General features: G+C 40.7%; 1 protein-coding gene across 2 annotated transcripts in view; it reads left to right on the top strand.

The window, feature by feature from the left end:
- The window catches only part of haus5 (HAUS augmin-like complex, subunit 5), a 72644-nt gene that overhangs the window by 39370 nt on the left and 11892 nt on the right, over nucleotides 1-21382 (top strand). For both annotated transcript variants that reach the window (XM_089119708.1, XM_039677624.2), the window contains 13 exons: nucleotides 52-114; nucleotides 215-247; nucleotides 698-722; nucleotides 820-952; nucleotides 1309-1468; nucleotides 2516-2591; nucleotides 2856-2941; nucleotides 3031-3085; nucleotides 3168-3295; nucleotides 3388-3466; nucleotides 3559-3692; nucleotides 4602-4764; nucleotides 4835-4915. In XM_089119708.1, the coding sequence (XP_088975834.1) occupies nucleotides 52-114; nucleotides 215-247; nucleotides 698-722; nucleotides 820-952; nucleotides 1309-1468; nucleotides 2516-2591; nucleotides 2856-2941; nucleotides 3031-3085; nucleotides 3168-3295; nucleotides 3388-3466; nucleotides 3559-3692; nucleotides 4602-4764; nucleotides 4835-4915 (1216 nt within the window). The remainder of the gene's footprint in view (nucleotides 1-51; nucleotides 115-214; nucleotides 248-697; nucleotides 723-819; nucleotides 953-1308; nucleotides 1469-2515; nucleotides 2592-2855; nucleotides 2942-3030; nucleotides 3086-3167; nucleotides 3296-3387; nucleotides 3467-3558; nucleotides 3693-4601; nucleotides 4765-4834; nucleotides 4916-21382) is intronic.

Raw genomic sequence — 21382 nt, forward strand, 5'->3', positions numbered from 1 at the left:
TAATACTCATCCACGATTTTAGGGTGATCATTTGTTTACGTTTTTCTGCAGATTATGCGTTGGTCCTGGAGCTTCCATTTGGAAATATATGACGCAACATGTTTATAAAGAGAGGTGAGATCTCAAGGTTTTTATCATTTCTAATTCTTACTAAGTTAACGTTACGTGTTTTTAAATGCACAGATTCAAATGTCTTTTGAAATATATCTTACAGGCATGTTCGGGTCATGAGAGGGAATGTTCAGTGGTATCCTTAAAGTTTTCTTAAAATATGATGTGTGTGTGTGTGTGTGTGTGTGTGTGTGTATATATATATATATATATATAGCTGAAATATAATTAAAATATAAATATTAGGTGTTTGCATAATTACCAAAATTAATGCTCAAATTAAAGCTAAATATAATTATAGAGTTATAGAGTCTAGACTATAAGAAGATAAGACTATAAAAAGATAAAAGTACTGAAATAATTAAAAATAGAAGATAATATCAACAAAGATATAAATAAAATCAAAATAACACTGATTAAATGACATAAATCATTGCATATACAGGACCTGATGATTTCAGTATGCCCATCACAGTTTTTATGTTTATACTGTACACTGTCAAAAATGTTGCAAATAAAGTTGTTACTTAAGATAAATGGTGGTCTCTGATCAGCGGAATTGTTCCTTGACAATCTGAATCCTTAGGTACAAACTTTTACAAGATAAAGAGGTAAAGAAGAGTAGCTTATTTGCTTATTTTCTTGTTTGCTAATCTGCTCCTATAAGGATTCATATGAACAGAATGAAAAGGTGATTGTTCTTTGTAGTGTAAACAGTTGAAAAATCAGAATAAAGATGCAAAAAGGCTTGAGCTTCAGAGAGAGATTAACGCCCTGCAGACTGAACTCCTCCAACTGGACACAAAGATCAGTAGAGTGGAGGATCAACTTGCTACTGAAGGTGAATTTTCTTTTTCTATCCATTTCTATCCTGATTCTCTTTTATACTACCAACCTCTGTGGTACACACCTGCCACAGACTCTGAATCGTCATAATGAGATAAATGGTCTCTAATTACTTAACGCACGTTACTGGTTTTATTGTAAAAATCAGTGTATGCCTCTTTTTTTTAAGAAAAAGTGTTTATAATTGTAACTTAGTCTTTCAATAACTTGCTCTACCTCTGCAGCAACTTTAATTTTAAGATAATCTGTTTCCCGTTTAATATCTCGTTTAAAAATACATCAGATTACGAAAAAGTTTTTTTATGTTGTTTTTGTTACCAATATCTTTCCTCTCCTGTGACTGGTAAGCAGAGCAGAACGTGAACAGGAACTGGGAGGACTTTACGGAGAGCAGGTGCAGACAGATCCTGTTGGAGTCTTTCAGGCAGCGCTGCTCTGAGGAGAGAAACGTGCTGTTAGAGGACACACACATGATTGGCACCCAACGCCATGCCCTGGAAGAGTTGTCCAAGTGAGCAAATGCCCATATCACCTCCAGACTGCAACTTTCTAATGCTGCCGTGTACCATTTATTTGATGTTTAAAAAGTAATTGTTTCCTCCAATCCCGTTAATGTGCTGAGACAACTATGGTTCGTTTTTTGTATGTGGATTTCAAATCTGGTACCAGTAGCTGAAGATTTATACTCTCATTTTTGGGGTTATAGAGAAATCTCACACACGTCTTAAATGTGATTTAACTCGGTAACACTTTAGAATAATGCTCCGTCATTAATAAGTAACTAAGCGGGAAGTAATGCAGGACTAATGAGTACACATTAACACTTCAGATACTACTTTTATACTACTAATATAAACAAGCTTTACAAATCAGTAAGTAATATCAAATTTAGGGTGACAATTTATAAAGAACATTATTGTGTGTCTGAGAGTCAGTCATCATTTTTACTTTGAATATAGTCATAAAATGCATCACTAATTATTTATCTTAGCCCTAAATTTGATATTACTTATTGATTAGTTCAGCTTGTTTCTATATTAGTTTAGCTTGTTTCTGCCACAGAATAAAAAGTCAAAAAGGTAATTCTGACTTTTTATCTCACAAATCTGGGTCCCACTTTATATTAAGTGGCTTTAAGTACTATGTACTTACATTGAAGTTACTACTTTGATACATTGGACTTATTGTGTACATACATGTTTTTACATTGTACTTATATTTTGAAAATACCTGCATGTAATTACAACTGTAATTAATTCATGTAATTACATTTGTAATTACACAGTTGATCCTTCCCTTACACCTCAGCCCACCATGAAACCTACCCATACCACCACACCTGTCCCTAACCATACCCATATCACACCTCAATAGCAGCAAAAGTGTTTTACAATACAACCTGAACACAATAAGTACATTGTACTTATTTTCCTATGTAAGTACAAAGTACTTAAAGCCACTTAATATAAAGTGGGACCGACCCCAGACTTTCGAATAATAGTTGTGTGTATATATATATATATACACTCTAAATCACACTATTTCTCTTCTTGTCCAGGAAAGCGGAGGTGAACCTTGTGTTTGGGCCGTCTGACAATTCAGACAATGAAGCTGGAGCAGATCCCTTAGTTTTAGTAAGTCTTGCTGTTTTTAATGGTGTTTGTGATGAATACTATAATATCATTATGTAGCTACATTTTGGCCTCCTATTATAGTTAATGTGAGTTTAAATTCTGAAATAACTTTTTAATAGCTTTAATAGCTTTTTTTAAGCCATATGATGTAGTAACTTCCAGTAGAGATCCTGTTAACCAGCCAAACTCCACTTGACCTCGCTCTTGATTAAACCACTTGTCTTTCCACTGATTTTATGAATTATCTTTTCTATCTCATTTCAGAAGAATGTTAGAGAACTCTGCATCGAGAGAGTTCACTTTTTCCAGTGGCTGCTAGAGAGTGAACTTAAAGCAAATCCCGCCATTGAGTAAGAGAGACAGGCTTTTGACGTTGATATTGTAGATAGTAGAGCTTCAGCTTGTTACCTTGATGCCAATTCATTTATTTTTTATCTAGATTTACTCATGATCAAAAGAATGCTGTGATCCAGCACTGGATAAGTGCAGTGGAGGTAGGTGAAGACTCTCGTTTTAAGAGTATGCATGTCTGACCATCAACACCTTATGAGAACATCAGCATGTTTAATTCTTCAGAACCTCCTATGGTCTCATCCTCCAAACCAAGTGCTTTTGGCTCTGCAAGCCCTGACCTCCAGACAGCAGATGGTGTTAGAGGAGAAGATCGCAGCTTTAAATGTGGAGCGTGACGTTTCGGCTCTAGGGTAAAATTTTCCATTTTAACGTATCATCAAACCCCACACTATAAAGTATCACATTATTGAATTGCTTATTTAAGCATTTGTGTTTATTACAGGTTTCGTTATGAGCGTGATCACCTAATAGATGTGTCGTCAGAGCAGGAGGAGTTAACACCTGTCCATAGTCTTTTACAGGTGATCAATGGAGATGGTACTCTGTGAGAGCATTTTACACTTTCTCTTGTGGCTCAGGTTGTATTTGTGTGTGTATATGTGTTTGCTCGCAGTCTGCCTGGGAGGAAGTGGAGCAGAGTTATTTTGAATTGTCTCAGACTCGTAAAAGACATTTGCTGCTGGAGACTGAAATCGCAGGTTTGATGAGAAAAGGAGAGACGGGACACGGAACAGACCCAGTGTCCAGGTGAGAATTCCCTCATCCCAATTTATATCATTATGGCAAAGAATATTGTATTTTCTCATTAAACATTTTTTTTAACAATTTAGAGAGAACTCGAAAAACTCCTTTTTTCTTTTTTTTTTAGAAATCTGTTTAAATTTATTGGGAATATAAAACAATGAGTGGATTGATTTTTACCATTATAGGGTGGTGGTGGACACACTATCAAGACATATTGATGTATAATTTATATGTAAAAAAAAAAATCAAATGATTCAGGAAAATGTGAATCTCTATGAATCTAATTCTATATTAAAAATATAATTATATTATATTAAAATTTTATTAAAATGTATTTAATTTATATGATTATGTAGTTAAGACCAATAATGGAGATCTATCTATCTAAATGTGTGTGTGTGTGTGGAGAGAGATGTAGGCCCCGTCCACACTACTGTGTTTTCGTTTAAAAACAGAGAGTTAAAATCTCCGTCCACACCAGCGTTTTGTCTGCGTATAAGAAACGATCTCCTTCCACATTAAAACGACTGAAAACGCGGATCACGGGACCATTCACCAACACTGGGCATGCGCGCGCCGGTGTAAACAGTGAATGACGAATCAGGGAAGGATACGTCATGACTGATAACACCCAATCATAGAGCCAAGCATCAGCCTCTGCGTTAGTGTTTCTGAAGTTATCCGTTTTGTCTCGTCCACACTAAAATGCCCTCCGGAGATTCAAAACGCAAAACGCAACTGCAGCGTTTCTAAACTTCTCCGTTTTAGGTCTTCGTTTTTCCCGTTTTAGTGTGGACGGGAGGTGCAAACGTAGCAAAAGGTCTCCGTTTTTAAACGAAAACGCAGTAGTGTGGACGGGGCCTTAAACAGATGTTGTAAAATACAACTGAGTTTTGTTCTGTTTAAGAGCAGGTGTTTGTTTGAATTGGAGATGGAGGGAGTGAAGTTAGTGGCAGTTCGAGACAGCATCAGAGAGCAGTGCGCACATCTACAGCTGCAGGCCAGAGAGGGGCTGGACTCCATCAGAACCCTGCAGACACAGTGGCAAAGTGTCATGGACTTCAGACAGCTTGTGGTACGCATTGCTGACAAAAGACTGCATGTTCGTAGCTTGGAGTTTTTACGTGTGTGTTTTTTCTGTATAGGACAGGAGACAAGAACAGATACGGAGCCTGATCAAGGGAAACTCCTCTGTGAAGACTGAGTTAAGCCGTGTCCATGCAAAGGTATCATCTCATCCAATACATTCTGTGTGTATGTGTGCGTGTATATTTGTTAGGGCTGTAATGATATGCGATATGAAACCGAAATCGCAACACGAAGGCAGAATCGCGACACAGCCCTTCCAACTAACAGAGTTATCCTTCGCGTCCTAATCCAATAAGGCAACGCTACTATCGAAGGTTAACGCCCCTTTTTGGGGGAAAACAAACAGATTCCCCTGACAACAGAACTCGCTCTAGTCGCAGCCAAAGTTTCTTAAATGGCACAAACATACACACTATCTTTGCCGAGGACCGTGAGCGGTATTTAAATAAGCTACTGGATACAGGGTTACAGAGATGTCCTTTTAAAATGGTCGAAAACTGGATTAATGACCCCACTATTCAGACATCTAACTTACCACTATCTTGTGGAATCACCAAGTAAGTAGCCTATTTTTTTTTTTTTTGTCATTAACACACTCACAGTATGGCAAACTAGACGATGAGGTCATGACGCTTGGATCATATCTAACTTGATTTAAGCTATTGACATAGTTGTGTTGCCGACTAGCTATAAGTTACTAACGTTAGTGAGAAAGACGAAAGCTCCTAGCAGCTACGTGATTAACTTAGCTCTCAGTAGACGCGCTACCTTGGCTGTTAACTGATTTTACTGTTCAAATAGTGGCAGGCTAGGACTAAAATGGACTTGGCTGGTTTCTGCTTGTGTCTAGAAAGTGCTGGTACTTTGAAAGTTGTACGGTAACAGAATTAAGGCCAGTTACTAGCAAGTACACTACTTTATGTTACAATTTTTTTCTGATTGCTTAAGCACATTTTTTGTAATTATTGGCTAGTTTTGCAAAACTCTACACACAAATAAGAAAACCTTTCACCCAATTATCAAAACATTGTAGTTCTCTTGCAAAAGCAAACACAGCTAGATTAACTCTTCACACCTTCGTAAAAATTGTGTTTTTGTATCAAACAGTAAACACAAGCCATCATCTACTAAGCACACAATGTGCCAACTACACACTGATAGTATGAATACAAAACACATCTGGCTTTTGCTGTCTCTGTGTACAGATGTCAATTTGAGGTCATACTTTTGTGATAGTGTCATGTAAACATACAAGGATACAAACTTCAAGTATTGGTGTTTATTCAAACTCATAAATACCAAGACAAAGTCAGAACACAAAATAGTAATTTTACACAAAAAAAAAAACAATCAGCCTACATCATGTCGTCTTTCTGGGTTTGGCCGCAAAATTCCGTCCACATCGCATGCAATATCCTCCGGTCCAAGGCAACGGGGAAAATATCTCCTTGAATGCCTTATCCAGGCCTGACATGATGCCTGGTCAATATCTCCACATGCCTCCTCCATTGCTTGTAAAAGGGCTACCTGTTGATGAGGATGACGGTCGTACACTTTCCAGAACTCCTCAATGGGATTTACGTAAGAATGGGGAGTATGGAGGGAGGTTGAGTGCCATGAAGAATGTGTGGTGTGTAAACCAGTTGCGGACCAAAGCAGCCCTATGGAAACTAACATTGTCCCATATGATGACTCTGCCTCCTTGTCCTCTTCTAGCTCCTTCCTCCAACCTCTTCACCTCCACGTCCTTTTCCTCCAACTTCTTCACCTCCACGCCCTCTCCCTCGGCCTCCTCTGATTCTCACTCTTACTGCTCCTTCCATTGTACTCCACACAGACAGCTTACCTGTGACTTATTTATAGTGCTTAGGCTGATTGCAAAGTGAACTAATTTTCTAAAACAGTTTTCACGTGTGAAAGTGTGCCAAAATAGTGTTAAATGATAGCCATACATGTGTATAATTTTGCTAGGAGTGTGTTGGAAATTTGGTAATTGAGTGCAAGCAGTGAGTTGTGTTTAAAGTTCTGCAAAAAGAGTGTTGTGCAGTGAATTGTGCCTACAGTTTTGCAAAGTGTGTGTTACAAAATTGCAAACTGAGTGCAAAGCAGTTTTTGTGGTTTTAGTTTTGCAAACTCAGTGAGTGGTTTTGCTATATGTATTAATAGTTTTAGAAATTGTGCTACAAGAATCACGATTAGCGCTTAAGCATTCAGAAAAAAATGTAAATACAGATAGTTTAGGGGTTGAATTAATTAAATAATCGGCTTACCTGTTATGAAATGCTTCCCACATACATGTGTGAGGGGTCTTTGGGTCCCACAATCCTCAATCTGGTGCTTCCCTCTTTATCGCCTGAAGCCATAACATTCTTCTTTCCGCTTGTTTTATTCGGCATGGTAAAGGTATACATTTTAAACCAGGTGTTTTAAAAACATTTGAGGTGCAGCTCACCACGCAACAACTTTTGGGCATGTTATTTTTGTTCTTCTGTTACCGGAGTAGACAAAATTCAGACCGTGTCAAAATAGAGAATCCAGACCAAGACCGTTTGTTTTCCCCCAAAAAGGGGCGTTAACCTTCGATGACGCAGAAGTAGCGTTGCCTTATCCTATGACATAAATTGCTATTAGTATTATTTGAAGTTAATATTATAAAATACATAGAACTACACCACAAAACTAGTTGAGGATAAATTCTTTAATTTTATCTGTAATAGTAATTTCACACCGGAAGCGTCAGCAGCGCTTGAGCTGTGGGTTTCATTTCTTTTTTTTTTGTGTGTGCATGTTAATCAATGAGTGTTTTCACACCAGGAGCAGGAGCAGCACGTGAGCAGCAGTGAGTGAAGCGAGGGTTTCGCCGCAAGTCTATTTTTGCTGTGCTGCTCACGCTCAATTAACCCATTCAGACCCTGTGTCCATTACAATGGACATCACATGTCAGCCCCCTTTTTTTAACTTCTGGAGCATTTCACCTATTTTATAGCCTGCAGTCCATGAGATTGGACGGTTGTCATCCAATCAAATGCCAGTAAAGCTCTGCATGTAGTAATTATATAAAAAAAACTCTACATTGAAGAGAAGCATGGCAGCACTTCACTCCAAACATAGAAGCAAGCAACATTTTCAACATTTAAAGGTGTATTTACATTTTGTATATATTTTTGCCAGTATTTCATAGTTTGTATGTAAAATAGAAAAATTGAACTTATTAATTAAAGTTAAAAATCGACTGTAGAATTGCACGTTTTAAATCAGGATTTTTTTTAAATGTGTCTGTCCATTAGAAGGGACAGTAGGTTTGAAAGCCTGTTACTGAAGTCACATTTTCACACGCAGAATCGACAGGGGTAACACTGTCGTTTTTTTTTTTTTTTGGGGTCGAAATTTTGAGTTTCTCTGATCTTTTTGAAACTCTGGATTCTGATGGAGGGCCATGAGACTTAGACCTGAGTGCAAAAATGGAGGCTCTAGACCCTTCCTGAGCTGAGATATTGAGATCCCACTTAGCATTTATGCCATTATAAATATCTCAATATCTCAACTCTGGAAGGGTCTAGAGCCTCCATTTTTGCACTCAGGTCTAAGTCTCATGGCCCTCTATCAGAATACAGAGTTTCAAAAAGATTGGAGAGACTTATTTTTTCGCACAAAAAAAAAAACGACAGGGGTAACACTTTTTTTTGGGTCGAAATTTTGAGTTTCTCTGATCTTCTTGAAACTCTGGATTCTGATGGAGGGCCATGAGACTTAGACCTGAGTGCAAAAATTGAGGCCCTAGACCCTTCCTGAGCTGAGATATTGAGATCTCACGTAGCATTTATGCCATTAATATCTCAATATCTCAACTCTGGATGGGTCTAGAGCCTCCATTTTTGCACTCAGGTCTAAGTCTCATGGCCCTCTATCAGAATCCAGAGTTTCAAGAAGATTGGAGAAATTAATTTTTTCGCACAAAAAAAAAAACGACAGGGGTGACACTGTCGTTTTTTTTGGGGGGGTTGAAATTTTGAGTTTCTCTGATCTTCTTGAAACTCTGGATTCTGATAGAGGGCCATGTGACTTACACCTGAGTGCAAAAATGGACGCTCTAGACCCTTCCAGAGCTGAGATATTGAGATCCCACGTAGCATTTATGCCATTATAAATATCTCAATATCTCAACTCTGGAAGGGTCTAGAGCCTCCATTTTTGCACTCAGGTCTAAGTCTCATGGCCCTCTATCAGAATCCAGAGTTTCAAGAAGATTGGAGAAACTTATTTTTTCGCACAAAAAAAAACGACAGGGGTAACACTGTCGTTTTTTTTTTTGGGTCGAAATTTTGAGTTTGTCTGATCTTCTTGAAACTCTGGATTCTGATGGAGGGCCATGAGACTTAGACCTGAGTGCAAAAATTGAGGCTTTAGACCCTTCCAGAGCTGAGATATCGAAACTCGAAATTTCGACCCGAAAAAAAACGACAGTGTTACGCCTTACGTTTTTTTTGGGGGGGCGAAAAATTAAGTATCCCCAATCTTCTCAAAACTCTGGATTCTGATAGAGGGCCATGAGACTTAGACCTGAGTGCAAAAATGGAGGCTCTAGACCCTTCCAGAGCTGAGATCGAAATTCAAAATTTCGACCCAAAAAAAAAACGACAGTGTTACCCCTTACGTTTTTTTTTTTGGGGCGAAAAATTAAGTATCCCCAATCTTCTTGAAACTCTGGATTCTGATAGAGGGCCATGAGACTTAGACCTGAGTGCAAAAATGGAGGCTTTAGACCCAGCCAGAGCTGAGATATCGAAACTCGAAATTTCAACCCGAAAAAAAACCACAGTGTTACCCCTTACGTTTTTTTTTTTTTGGCGAAAAATTAAGTATCCCCAATCTTCTCAAAACTCTGGATTCTGATAGAGGGCCATGAGACTTAGACCTGAGTGCAAAAATTGAGGCTTTAGACCCATCCAGAGCTGAGATATCAAAACTCAAAATTTCGACCCGAAAAAAAAACGACAGTGTTACCCCTTACGTTTTTTTCAGTTTTCGGGCGAAAAATCAAGTTTCTCCAATCTTCTCAAAACTCTGGATTATGATAGAGGGCCGCGAGACTTTGACCTGAGCGCAAAAATGGAGGCTCTAGACCCTTCCAGAGCTGAGATATCAAAACTCAAAATTTCGACCCGAAAAAAAAACGACAGTGTTACCCCTTACGTTTTTTTCAGTTTTCGGGCGAAAAATCAAGTTTCTCCAATCTTCTCAAAACTCTGGATTATGATAGAGGGACGCGAGACTTTGACCTGAGCGCAAAAATGGAGGCTCTAGACCCTTCCAGAGCTGAGATATGGAAACTCAAAATTTCGACCCGAAAAAAAACCGACAGTGTTACCCCTTACGTTTTTTTCAGTTTTCGGGCGAAAAATCAAGTTTCTCCAATCTTCTCAAAACTCTGGATTATGATAGAGGGCCGCGAGACTTTGACCTGAGCGCAAAAATGGAGGCTCTAGACCCTTCCAGAGCTGAGATATGGAAACTCAAAATTTCGACCCGAAAAAAAAACGACAGTGTTACCCCTTACGTTTTTTTCAGTTTTCGGGCGAAAAATCAAGTTTCTCCAATCTTCTCAAAACTCTGGATTATGATAGAGGGCCGCGAGACTTTGACCTGAGCGCAAAAATGGAGGCTCTAGACCCTTCCAGAGCTGAGATATCGAAACTCAAAATTTCGACCCGAAAAAAAAACGACAGTGTTACCCCTTACGTTTTTTTCAGTTTTCGGGCGAAAAATCAAGTTTCTCCAATCTTCTCAAAACTCTGGATTATGATAGAGGGCCGCGAGACTTTGACCTGAGCGCAAAAATGGAGGCTCTAGACCCTTCCAGAGCTGAGATATCGAAACTCAAAATTTCGACCCGAAAAAAAACGACAGTGTTACCCCTTACGTTTTTTTTCAGTTTTCGGGCGAAAAATCAAGTTTCTCCAATCTTCTCAAAACTCTGGATTATGATAGAGGGCCGCGAGACTTTGACCTGAGCGCAAAAATGGAGGCTCTAGACCCTTCCAGAGCTGAGATATCGAAACTCAAAATTTCGACCCGAAAAAAAACCGACAGTGTTACCCCTTACGTTTTTTTCAGTTTTCGGGCGAAAAATCAAGTTTCTCCAATCTTCTAAAAACTCTGGATTATGATAGAGGGCCGCGAGACTTTGACCTGAGCGCAAAAATGGAGGCTCTAGACCCTTCCAGAGCTGAGATATCGAAACTCAAAATTTTGACCCGAAAAAAAAAACGACAGTGTTACCCCTTACGTTTTTTTCAGTTTTCGGGCGAAAAATCAAGTTTCTCCAATCTTCTCAAAACTCTGGATTATGATAGAGGGCCGCGAGACTTTGACCTGAGCGCAAAAATGGAGGCTCTAGACCCTTCCAGAGCTGAGATATGGAAACTCAAAATTTCGACCCGAAAAAAAAACGACAGTGTTACCCCTTACGTTTTTTTCAGTTTTCGGGCGAAAAATCAAGTTTCTCCAATCTTCTCAAAACTCTGGATTATGATAGAGGGCCGCGAGACTTTGACCTGAGCGCAAAAATGGAGGCTCTAGACCCTTCCAGAGCTGAGATATGGAAACTCAAAATTTCGACCCGAAAAAAAAACGACAGTGTTACCCCTTACGTTTTTTTCAGTTTTCGGGCGAAAAATCAAGTTTCTCCAATCTTCTCAAAACTCTGGATTATGATAGAGGGCCGCGAGACTTTGACCTGAGCGCAAAAATGGAGGCTCTAGACCCTTCCAGAGCTGAGATATCGAAACTCAAAATTTCGACCCGAAAAAAAAACGACAGTGTTACCCCTTACGTTTTTTTCAGTTTTCGGGCGAAAAATCAAGTTTCTCCAATCTTCTCAAAACTCTGGATTATGATAGAGGGCCGCGAGACTTTGACCTGAGCGCAAAAATGGAGGCTCTAGACCCTTCCAGAGCTGAGATATCGAAACTCAAAATTTCGACCCGAAAAAAAAAACGACAGTGTTACCCCTTACGTTTTTTTCAGTTTTCGGGCGAAAAATCAAGTTTCTCCAATCTGCTCAAAACTCTGGATTATGATAGAGGGCCGCGAGACTTTGACCTGAGCGCAACAATGGAGGCTCTAGACCCTTCCAGAGCTGAGATATCGAAACTCAAAATTTCGACCCGAAAAAAAAAACGACAGTGTTACCCCTTACGTTTTTTTCAGTTTTCGGGCGAAAAATCAAGTTTCTCCAATCTTCTCAAAACTCTGGATTATGATAGAGGGCCGCGAGACTTTGACCTGAGCGCAAAAATGGAGGCTCTAGACCCTTCCAGAGCTGAGATATCGAAACTCAAAATTTCGACCCGAAAAAAAACCGACAGTGTTACCCCTTACGTTTTTTTCAGTTTTCGGGCGAAAAATCAAGTTTCTCCAATCTTCTAAAAACTCTGGATTATGATAGAGGGCCACGAGACTTTGACCTGAGCGCAAAAATGGAGGCTCTAGACCCTTCCAGAGCTGAGATATCGAAACTCAAAATTTTGACCCGAAAAAAAAAAACGACAGTGTTACCCCTTACGTTTTTTTCAGTTTTCAGGCGAAAAATCAAGTTTCTCCAATCTTCTCAAAACTCTGGATTATGATAGAGGGCCGCGAGACTTTGACCTGAGCGCAAAAATGGAGGCTCTAGACCCTTCCAGAGCTGAGATATCGAAACTCAAAATTTCGACCCGAAAAAAAAAAACGACAGTGTTACCCCTTACGTTTTTTTCAGTTTTCGGGCGAAAAATCAAGTTTCTCCAATCTTCTCAAAACTCTGGATTATGATAGAGGGCCGCGAGACTTTGACCTGAGCGCAAAAATGGAGGCTCTAGACCCTTCCAGAGCTGAGATATCGAAACTCAAAATTTCGACCCGAAAAAAAAACGACAGTGTTACCCCTTACGTTTTTTTCAGTTTTCGGGCGAAAAATCAAGTTTCTCCAATCTTCTCAAAACTCTGGATTATGATAGAGGGCCGCGAGACTTTGACCTGAGCGCAAAAATGGAGGCTCTAGACCCTTCCAGAGCTGAGATATCGAAACTCAAAATTTCGACCCGAAAAAAAAACGACAGTGTTACCCCTTACGTTTTTTTCAGTTTTCGGGCGAAAAATCAAGTTTCTCCAATCTTCTCAAAACTCTGGATTATGATAGAGGGCCGCGAGACTTTGACCTGAGCGCAAAAATGGAGGCTCTAGACCCTTCCAGAGCTGAGATATCGAAACTCAAAATTTCGACCCGAAAAAAAACGACAGTGTTACCCCTTACGTTTTTTTCAGTTTTCGGGCGAAAAATCAAGTTTCTCCAATCTTCTCAAAACTCTGGGATTATGATAGAGGGCCGCGAGACTTTGACCTGAGCGCAAAAATGGAGGCTCTAGACCCTTCCAGAGCTGAGATATCGAAACTCAAAATTTCGACCCGAAAAAAAAACGACAGTGTTACCCCTTACGTTTTTTTCAGTTTTCGGGCGAAAAATCAAGTTTCTCCAATCTTCTCAAAACTCTGGATTATGATAGAGGGCCGCGAGACTTTGACCTGAGCGCAAAAATGGAGGCTCTAGACCCTTCCAGAGCTGAGATATCGAAACTCAAAATTTCGACCCGGAAAAAAAAACGACAGTGTTACCCCTTAGGTTTTTTTCAGTTTTCGGGCGAAAAATCAAGTTTCTCCAATCTTCTCAAAACTCTGGATTATGATAGAGGGCCGCGAGACTTTGACCTGAGCGCAAAAATGGAGGCTCTAGACCCTTCCAGAGCTGAGATATCGAAACTCAAAATTTCGACCCGAAAAAAAACGACAGTGTTACCCCTTACGTTTTTTTCAGTTTTCGGGCGAAAAATCAAGTTTCTCCAATCTTCTCAAAACTCTGGGATTATGATAGAGGGCCGCGAGACTTTGACCTGAGCGCAAAAATGGAGGCTCTAGACCCTTCCAGAGCTGAGATATCGAAACTCAAAATTTCGACCCGAAAAAAAAACGACAGTGTTACCCCTTACGTTTTTTTCAGTTTTCGGGCGAAAAATCAAGTTTCTCCAATCTTCTCAAAACTCTGGATTATGATAGAGGGCCGCGAGACTTTGACCTGAGCGCAAAAATGGAGGCTCTAGACCCTTCCAGAGCTGAGATATCGAAACTCAAAATTTCGACCCGGAAAAAAAAACGACAGTGTTACCCCTTACGTTTTTTTCAGTTTTCGGGCGAAAAATCAAGTTTCTCCAATCTGCTCAAAACTCTGGATTATGATAGAGGGCCGCGAGACTTTGACCTGAGCGCAACAATGGAGGCTCTAGACCCTTCCAGAGCTGAGATATCGAAACTCAAAATTTCGACCCGAAAAAAAAAACGACAGTGTTACCCCTTACGTTTTTTTCAGTTTTCGGGCGAAAAATCAAGTTTCTCCAATCTTCTCAAAACTCTGGATTATGATAGAGGGCCGCGAGACTTTGACCTGAGCGCAAAAATGGAGGCTCTAGACCCTTCCAGAGCTGAGATATCGAAACTCAAAATTTCGACCCGAAAAAAAACCGACAGTGTTACCCCTTACGTTTTTTTCAGTTTTCGGGCGAAAAATCAAGTTTCTCCAATCTTCTAAAAACTCTGGATTATGATAGAGGGCCGCGAGACTTTGACCTGAGCGCAAAAATGGAGGCTCTAGACCCTTCCAGAGCTGAGATATCGAAACTCAAAATTTTGACCCGAAAAAAAAAACGACAGTGTTACCCCTTACGTTTTTTTCAGTTTTCGGGCGAAAAATAAAGTTTCTCCAATCTTCTCAAAACTCTGGATTATGATAGAGGGCCGCGAGACTTTGACCTGAGCGCAAAAATGGAGGCTCTAGACCCTTCCAGAGCTGAGATATCGAAACTCAAAATTTCGACCCGAAAAAAAAAAACGACAGTGTTACCCCTTACGTTTTTTTCAGTTTTCGGGCGAAAAATCAAGTTTCTCCAATCTTCTCAAAACTCTGGATTATGATAGAGGGCCGCGAGACTTTGACCTGAGCGCAAAAATGGAGGCTCTAGACCCTTCCAGAGCTGAGATATCGAAACTCAAAATTTCGACCCGAAAAAAAAACGACAGTGTTACCCCTTACGTTTTTTTCAGTTTTCGGGCGAAAAATCAAGTTTCTCCAATCTTCTCAAAACTCTGGATTATGATAGAGGGCCGCGAGACTTTGACCTGAGCGCAAAAATGGAGGCTCTAGACCCTTCCAGAGCTGAGATATCGAAACTCAAAATTTCGACCCGAAAAAAAAACGACAGTGTTACCCCTTACGTTTTTTTCAGTTTTCGGGCGAAAAATCAAGTTTCTCCAATCTTCTCAAAACTCTGGATTATGATAGAAGGCCGCGAGACTTTGACCTGAGCGCAAAAATGGAGGCTCTAGACCCTTCCAGAGCTGAGATATCAACTCAAAATTTCGACCCGAAAAAAAAACGACAGTGTTACCCCTTACGTTTTTTTCAGTTTTCGGGCGAACAATCAAGTTTCTCCAATCTTCTCAAAACTCTGGATTATGATAGAGGGCCGCGAGACTTTGACCTGAGCGCAAAAATGGAGGCTCTAGACCCTTCCAGAGCTGAGATATGGAAACTCAAAATTTCGACCCGAAAAAAAAAACGACAGTGTTACCCCTTACGTTTTTTTCAGTTTTCGGGCGAAAAATCAAGTTTCTCCAATCTTCTCAAAACTCTGGATTATGATAGAGGGCCGCGAGACTTTGACCTGAGCGCAAAAATTGAGGCTCTAGACCCTTCCAGAGCTGAGATATCGAAACTCAAAATTTCGACCCGGAAAAAAAAACGACAGTGTTACCCCTTACGTTTTTTTTCAGTTTTCGGGCGAAAAATCAAGTTTCTCCAATCTTCTCAAAACTCTGGATTATGATAGAGGGCCGCGAGACTTTGACCTGAGCGCAAAAATGGAGGCTCTAGACCCTTCCAGAGCTGAGATATCGAAACTCAAAATTTCGACCCGAAAAAAAAACGACAGTGTTACCCCTTACGTTTTTTTCAGTTTTCGGGCGAAAAATCAAGTTTCTCCAATCTTCTCAAAACTCTGGATTATGATAGAGGGCCGCGAGACTTTGACCTGAGCGCAAAAATGGAGGCTCTAGACCCTTCCAGAGCTGAGATATCGAAACTCAAAATTTCGACCCGAAAAAAAAACGACAGTGTTACCCCTTACGTTTTTTTCAGTTTTCGGGCGAAAAATCAAGTTTCTCCAATCTTCTCAAAACTCTGGATTATGATAGAGGGCCGCGAGACTTTGACCTGAGCGCAAAAATGGAGGCTCTAGACCCTTCCAGAGCTGAGATATGGAAACTCAAAATTTCGACCCGAAAAAAAAACGACAGTGTTACCCCTTACGTTTTTTTCAGTTTTCGGGCGAAAAATCAAGTTTCTCCAATCTTCTCAAAACTCTGGATTATGATAGAGGGCCGCAAGACTTTGACCTGAGCGCAAAAATGGAGGCTCTAGACCCTTCCAGAGCTGAGATATGGAAACTCAAAATTTCGACCCGAAAAAAAACGACAGTGTTACCCCTTACGTTTTTTTCAGTTTTCGGGCGAAAAATCAAGTTTCTCCAATCTTCTCAAAACTCTGGATTATGATAGAGGGCCGCGAGACTTTGACCTGAGCGCAAAAATGGAGGCTCTAGACCCTTCCAGAGCTGAGATATGGAAACTCAAAATTTCGACCCGAAAAAAAAAACGACAGTGTTACCCCTTACGTTTTTTTCAGTTTTCGGGCGAAAAATCAAGTTTCTCCAATCTTCTCAAAACTCTGGATTATGATAGAGGGCCGCGAGACTTTGACCTGAGCGCAAAAATGGAGGCTCTAGACCCTTCCAGAGCTGAGATATCGAAACTCAAAATTTCGACCCGAAAAAAAAACGACAGTGTTACCCCTTACGTTTTTTTCAGTTTTCGGGCGAAAAATCAAGTTTCTCCAATCTTCTCAAAACTCTGGATTATGATAGAGGGCCGCGAGACTTTGACCTGAGCGCAAAAATGGAGGCTCTAGACCCTTCCAGAGCTGAGATATCGAAACTCAAAATTTCGACCCGAAAAAAAAAACGACAGTGTTACCCCTTACGTTTTTTTCAGTTTTCGGGCGAAAAATCAAGTTTCTCCAATCTGCTCAAAACTCTGGATTATGATAGAGGGCCGCGAGACTTTGACCTGAGCGCAACAATGGAGGCTCTAGACCCTTCCAGAGCTGAGATATCGAAACTCAAAATTTCGACCCGAAAAAAAAAACGACAGTGTTACCCCTTACGTTTTTTTCAGTTTTCGGGCGAAAAATCAAGTTTCTCCAATCTTCTCAAAACTCTGGATTATGATAGAGGGCCGCGAGACTTTGACCTGAGCGCAAAAATGGAGGCTCTAGACCCTTCCAGAGCTGAGATATCGAAACTCAAAATTTCGACCCGAAAAAAAACCGACAGTGTTACCCCTTACGTTTTTTTCAGTTTTCGGGCGAAAAATCAAGTTTCTCCAATCTTCTAAAAACTCTGGATTATGATAGAGGGCCGCGAGACTTTGACCTGAGCGCAAAAATGGAGGCTCTAGACCCTTCCAGAGCTGAGATATCGAAACTCAAAATTTTGACCCGAAAAAAAAAACGACAGTGTTACCCCTTACGTTTTTTTCAGTTTTCGGGCGAAAAATCAAGTTTCTCCAATCTTCTCAAAACTCTGGATTATGATAGAGGGCCGCGAGACTTTGACCTGAGCGCAAAAATGGAGGCTCTAGACCCTTCCAGAGCTGAGATATCGAAACTCAAAATTTCGACCCGAAAAAAAAAACGACAGTGTTACCCCTTACGTTTTTTTCAGTTTTCGGGCGAAAAATCAAGTTTCTCCAATCTTCTCAAAACTCTGGATTATGATAGAGGGCCGCGAGACTTTGACCTGAGCGCAAAAATGGAGGCTCTAGACCCTTCCAGAGCTGAGATATCGAAACTCAAAATTTCGACCCGAAAAAAAAACGACAGTGTTACCCCTTACGTTTTTTTCAGTTTTCGGGCGAAAAATCAAGTTTCTCCAATCTTCTCAAAACTCTGGATTATGATAGAGGGCCGCGAGACTTTGACCTGAGCGCAAAAATGGAGGCTCTAGACCCTTCCAGAGCTGAGATATCGAAACTCAAAATTTCGACCCGAAAAAAAAAACGACAGTGTTACCCCTTACGTTTTTTTCAGTTTTCGGGCGAAAAATCAAGTTTCTCCAATCTTCTCAAAACTCTGGATTATGATAGAGGGCCGCGAGACTTTGACCTGAGCGCAAAAATGGAGGCTCTAGACCCTTCCAGAGCTGAGATATCGAAACTCAAAATTTCGACCCGAAAAAAAAACGACAGTGTTACCCCTTACGTTTTTTTCAGTTTTCGGGCGAAAAATCAAGTTTCTCCAATCTTCTCAAAACTCTGGATTATGATAGAGGGCCGCGAGACTTTGACCTGAGCGCAAAAATGGAGGCTCTAGACCCTTCCAGAGCTGAGATATCGAAACTCAAAATTTCGACCCGAAAAAAAACGACAGTGTTACCCCTTACGTTTTTTTCAGTTTTCGGGCGAAAAATCAAGTTTCTCCAATCTTCTCAAAACTCTGGGATTATGATAGAGGGCCGCGAGACTTTGACCTGAGCGCAAAAATGGAGGCTCTAGACCCTTCCAGAGCTGAGATATCGAAACTCAAAATTTCGACCCGGAAAAAAAAACGACAGTGTTACCCCTTACGTTTTTTTCAGTTTTCGGGCGAAAAATCAAGTTTCTCCAATCTTCTCAAAACTCTGGATTATGATAGAGGGCCGCGAGACTTTGACCTGAGCGCAAAAATTGAGGCTCTAGACCCTTCCAGAGCTGAGATATCGAAACTCAAAATTTCGACCCGGAAAAAAAAACGACAGTGTTACCCCTTACGTTTTTTTCAGTTTTCGGGCGAAAAATCAAGTTTCTCCAATCTTCTCAAAACTCTGGATTATGATAGAGGGCCGCGAGACTTTGACCTGAGCGCAAAAATGGAGGCTCTAGACCCTTCCAGAGCTGAGATATCGAAACTCAAAATTTCGACCCGAAAAAAAAACGACAGTGTTACCCCTTACATTTTTTTCAGTTTTTGGGCGAAAAATCAAGTTTCTCCAATCTTCTCAAAACTCTGGATTATGATAGAGGGCCGCGAGACTTTGACCTGAGCGCAAAAATGGAGGCTCTAGACCCTTCCAGAGCTGAGATATCGAAACTCAAAATTTCGACCCGAAAAAAAAACGACAGTGTTACCCCTTACGTTTTTTTCAGTTTTCGGGCGAAAAATCAAGTTTCTCCAATCTTCTCAAAACTCTGGATTATGATAGAGGGCCGCGAGACTTTGACCTGAGCGCAAAAATGGAGGCTCTAGACCCTTCCAGAGCTGAGATATCGAAACTCAAAATTTCGACCCGGAAAAAAAAACGACAGTGTTACCCCTTACGTTTTTTTCAGTTTTCGGGCGAAAAATCAAGTTTCTCCAATCTGCTCAAAACTCTGGATTATGATAGAGGGCCGCGAGACTTTGACCTGAGCGCAACAATGGAGGCTCTAGACCCTTCCAGAGCTGAGATATCGAAACTCAAAATTTCGACCCGAAAAAAAAAACGACAGTGTTACCCCTTACGTTTTTTTCAGTTTTCGGGCGAAAAATCAAGTTTCTCCAATCTTCTCAAAACTCTGGATTATGATAGAGGGCCGCGAGACTTTGACCTGAGCGCAAAAATGGAGGCTCTAGACCCTTCCAGAGCTGAGATATCGAAACTCAAAATTTCGACCCGAAAAAAAACCGACAGTGTTACCCCTTACGTTTTTTTCAGTTTTCGGGCGAAAAATCAAGTTTCTCCAATCTTCTAAAAACTCTGGATTATGATAGAGGGCCGCGAGACTTTGACCTGAGCGCAAAAATGGAGGCTCTAGACCCTTCCAGAGCTGAGATATCGAAACTCAAAATTTTGACCCGAAAAAAAAAACGACAGTGTTACCCCTTACGTTTTTTTCAGTTTTCGGGCGAAAAATAAAGTTTCTCCAATCTTCTCAAAACTCTGGATTATGATAGAGGGCCGCGAGACTTTGACCTGAGCGCAAAAATGGAGGCTCTAGACCCTTCCAGAGCTGAGATATCGAAACTCAAAATTTCGACCCGAAAAAAAAAACGACAGTGTTACCCCTTACGTTTTTTTCAGTTTTCGGGCGAAAAATCAAGTTTCTCCAATCTTCTCAAAACTCTGGATTATGATAGAGGGCCGCGAGACTTTGACCTGAGCGCAAAAATGGAGGCTCTAGACCCTTCCAGAGCTGAGATATCGAAACTCAAAATTTCGACCCGAAAAAAAAACGACAGTGTTACCCCTTACGTTTTTTTCAGTTTTCGGGCGAAAAATCAAGTTTCTCCAATCTTCTCAAAACTCTGGATTATGATAGAGGGCCGCGAGACTTTGACCTGAGCGCAAAAATGGAGGCTCTAGACCCTTCCAGAGCTGAGATATCGAAACTCAAAATTTCGACCCGAAAAAAAAACGACAGTGTTACCCCTTACGTTTTTTTCAGTTTTCGGGCGAAAAATCAAGTTTCTCCAATCTTCTCAAAACTCTGGATTATGATAGAGGGCCGCGAGACTTTGACCTGAGCGCAAAAATGGAGGCTCTAGACCCTTCCAGAGCTGAGATATCAACTCAAAATTTCGACCCGAAAAAAAAACGACAGTGTTACCCCTTACGTTTTTTTCAGTTTTCGGGCGAACAATCAAGTTTCTCCAATCTTCTCAAAACTCTGGATTATGATAGAGGGCCGCGAGACTTTGACCTGAGCGCAAAAATGGAGGCTCTAGACCCTTCCAGAGCTGAGATATGGAAACTCAAAATTTCGACCCGAAAAAAAAACGACAGTGTTACCCCTTACGTTTTTTTCAGTTTTCGGGCGAAAAATCAAGTTTCTCCAATCTTCTCAAAACTCTGGATTATGATAGAGGGCCGCGAGACTTTGACCTGAGCGCAAAAATGGAGGCTCTAGACCCTTCCAGAGCTGAGATATGGAAACTCAAAATTTCGACCCGAAAAAAAAACGACAGTGTTACCCCTTACGTTTTTTTCAGTTTTCGGGCGAAAAATCAAGTTTCTCCAATCTTCTCAAAACTCTGGATTATGATAGAGGGCCGCGAGACTTTGACCTGAGCGCAAAAATGGAGGCTCTAGACCCTTCCAGAGCTGAGATATCGAAACTCAAAATTTCGACCCGAAAAAAAAACGACAGTGTTACCCCTTACGTTTTTTTCAGTTTTCGGGCGAAAAATCAAGTTTCTCCAATCTTCTCAAAACTCTGGATTATGATAGAGGGCCGCGAGACTTTGACCTGAGCGCAAAAATGGAGGCTCTAGACCCTTCCAGAGCTGAGATATTGAAACTCAAAATTTCGACCCGAAAAAAAAACGACAGTGTTACCCCTTACGTTTTTTTCAGTTTTCGGGCGAAAAATCAAGTTTCTCCAATCTTCTCAAAACTCTGGATTATGATAGAGGGCCGCGAGACTTTGACCTGAGCGCAAAAATGGAG

Source organism: Pimephales promelas, chromosome 14 (genome assembly GCF_988280905.1).
Source record: "Pimephales promelas chromosome 14, fPimPro1.hap1.1, whole genome shotgun sequence".
In the NCBI taxonomy this organism is placed as follows: Eukaryota; Metazoa; Chordata; class Actinopteri; order Cypriniformes; family Leuciscidae; genus Pimephales; species Pimephales promelas.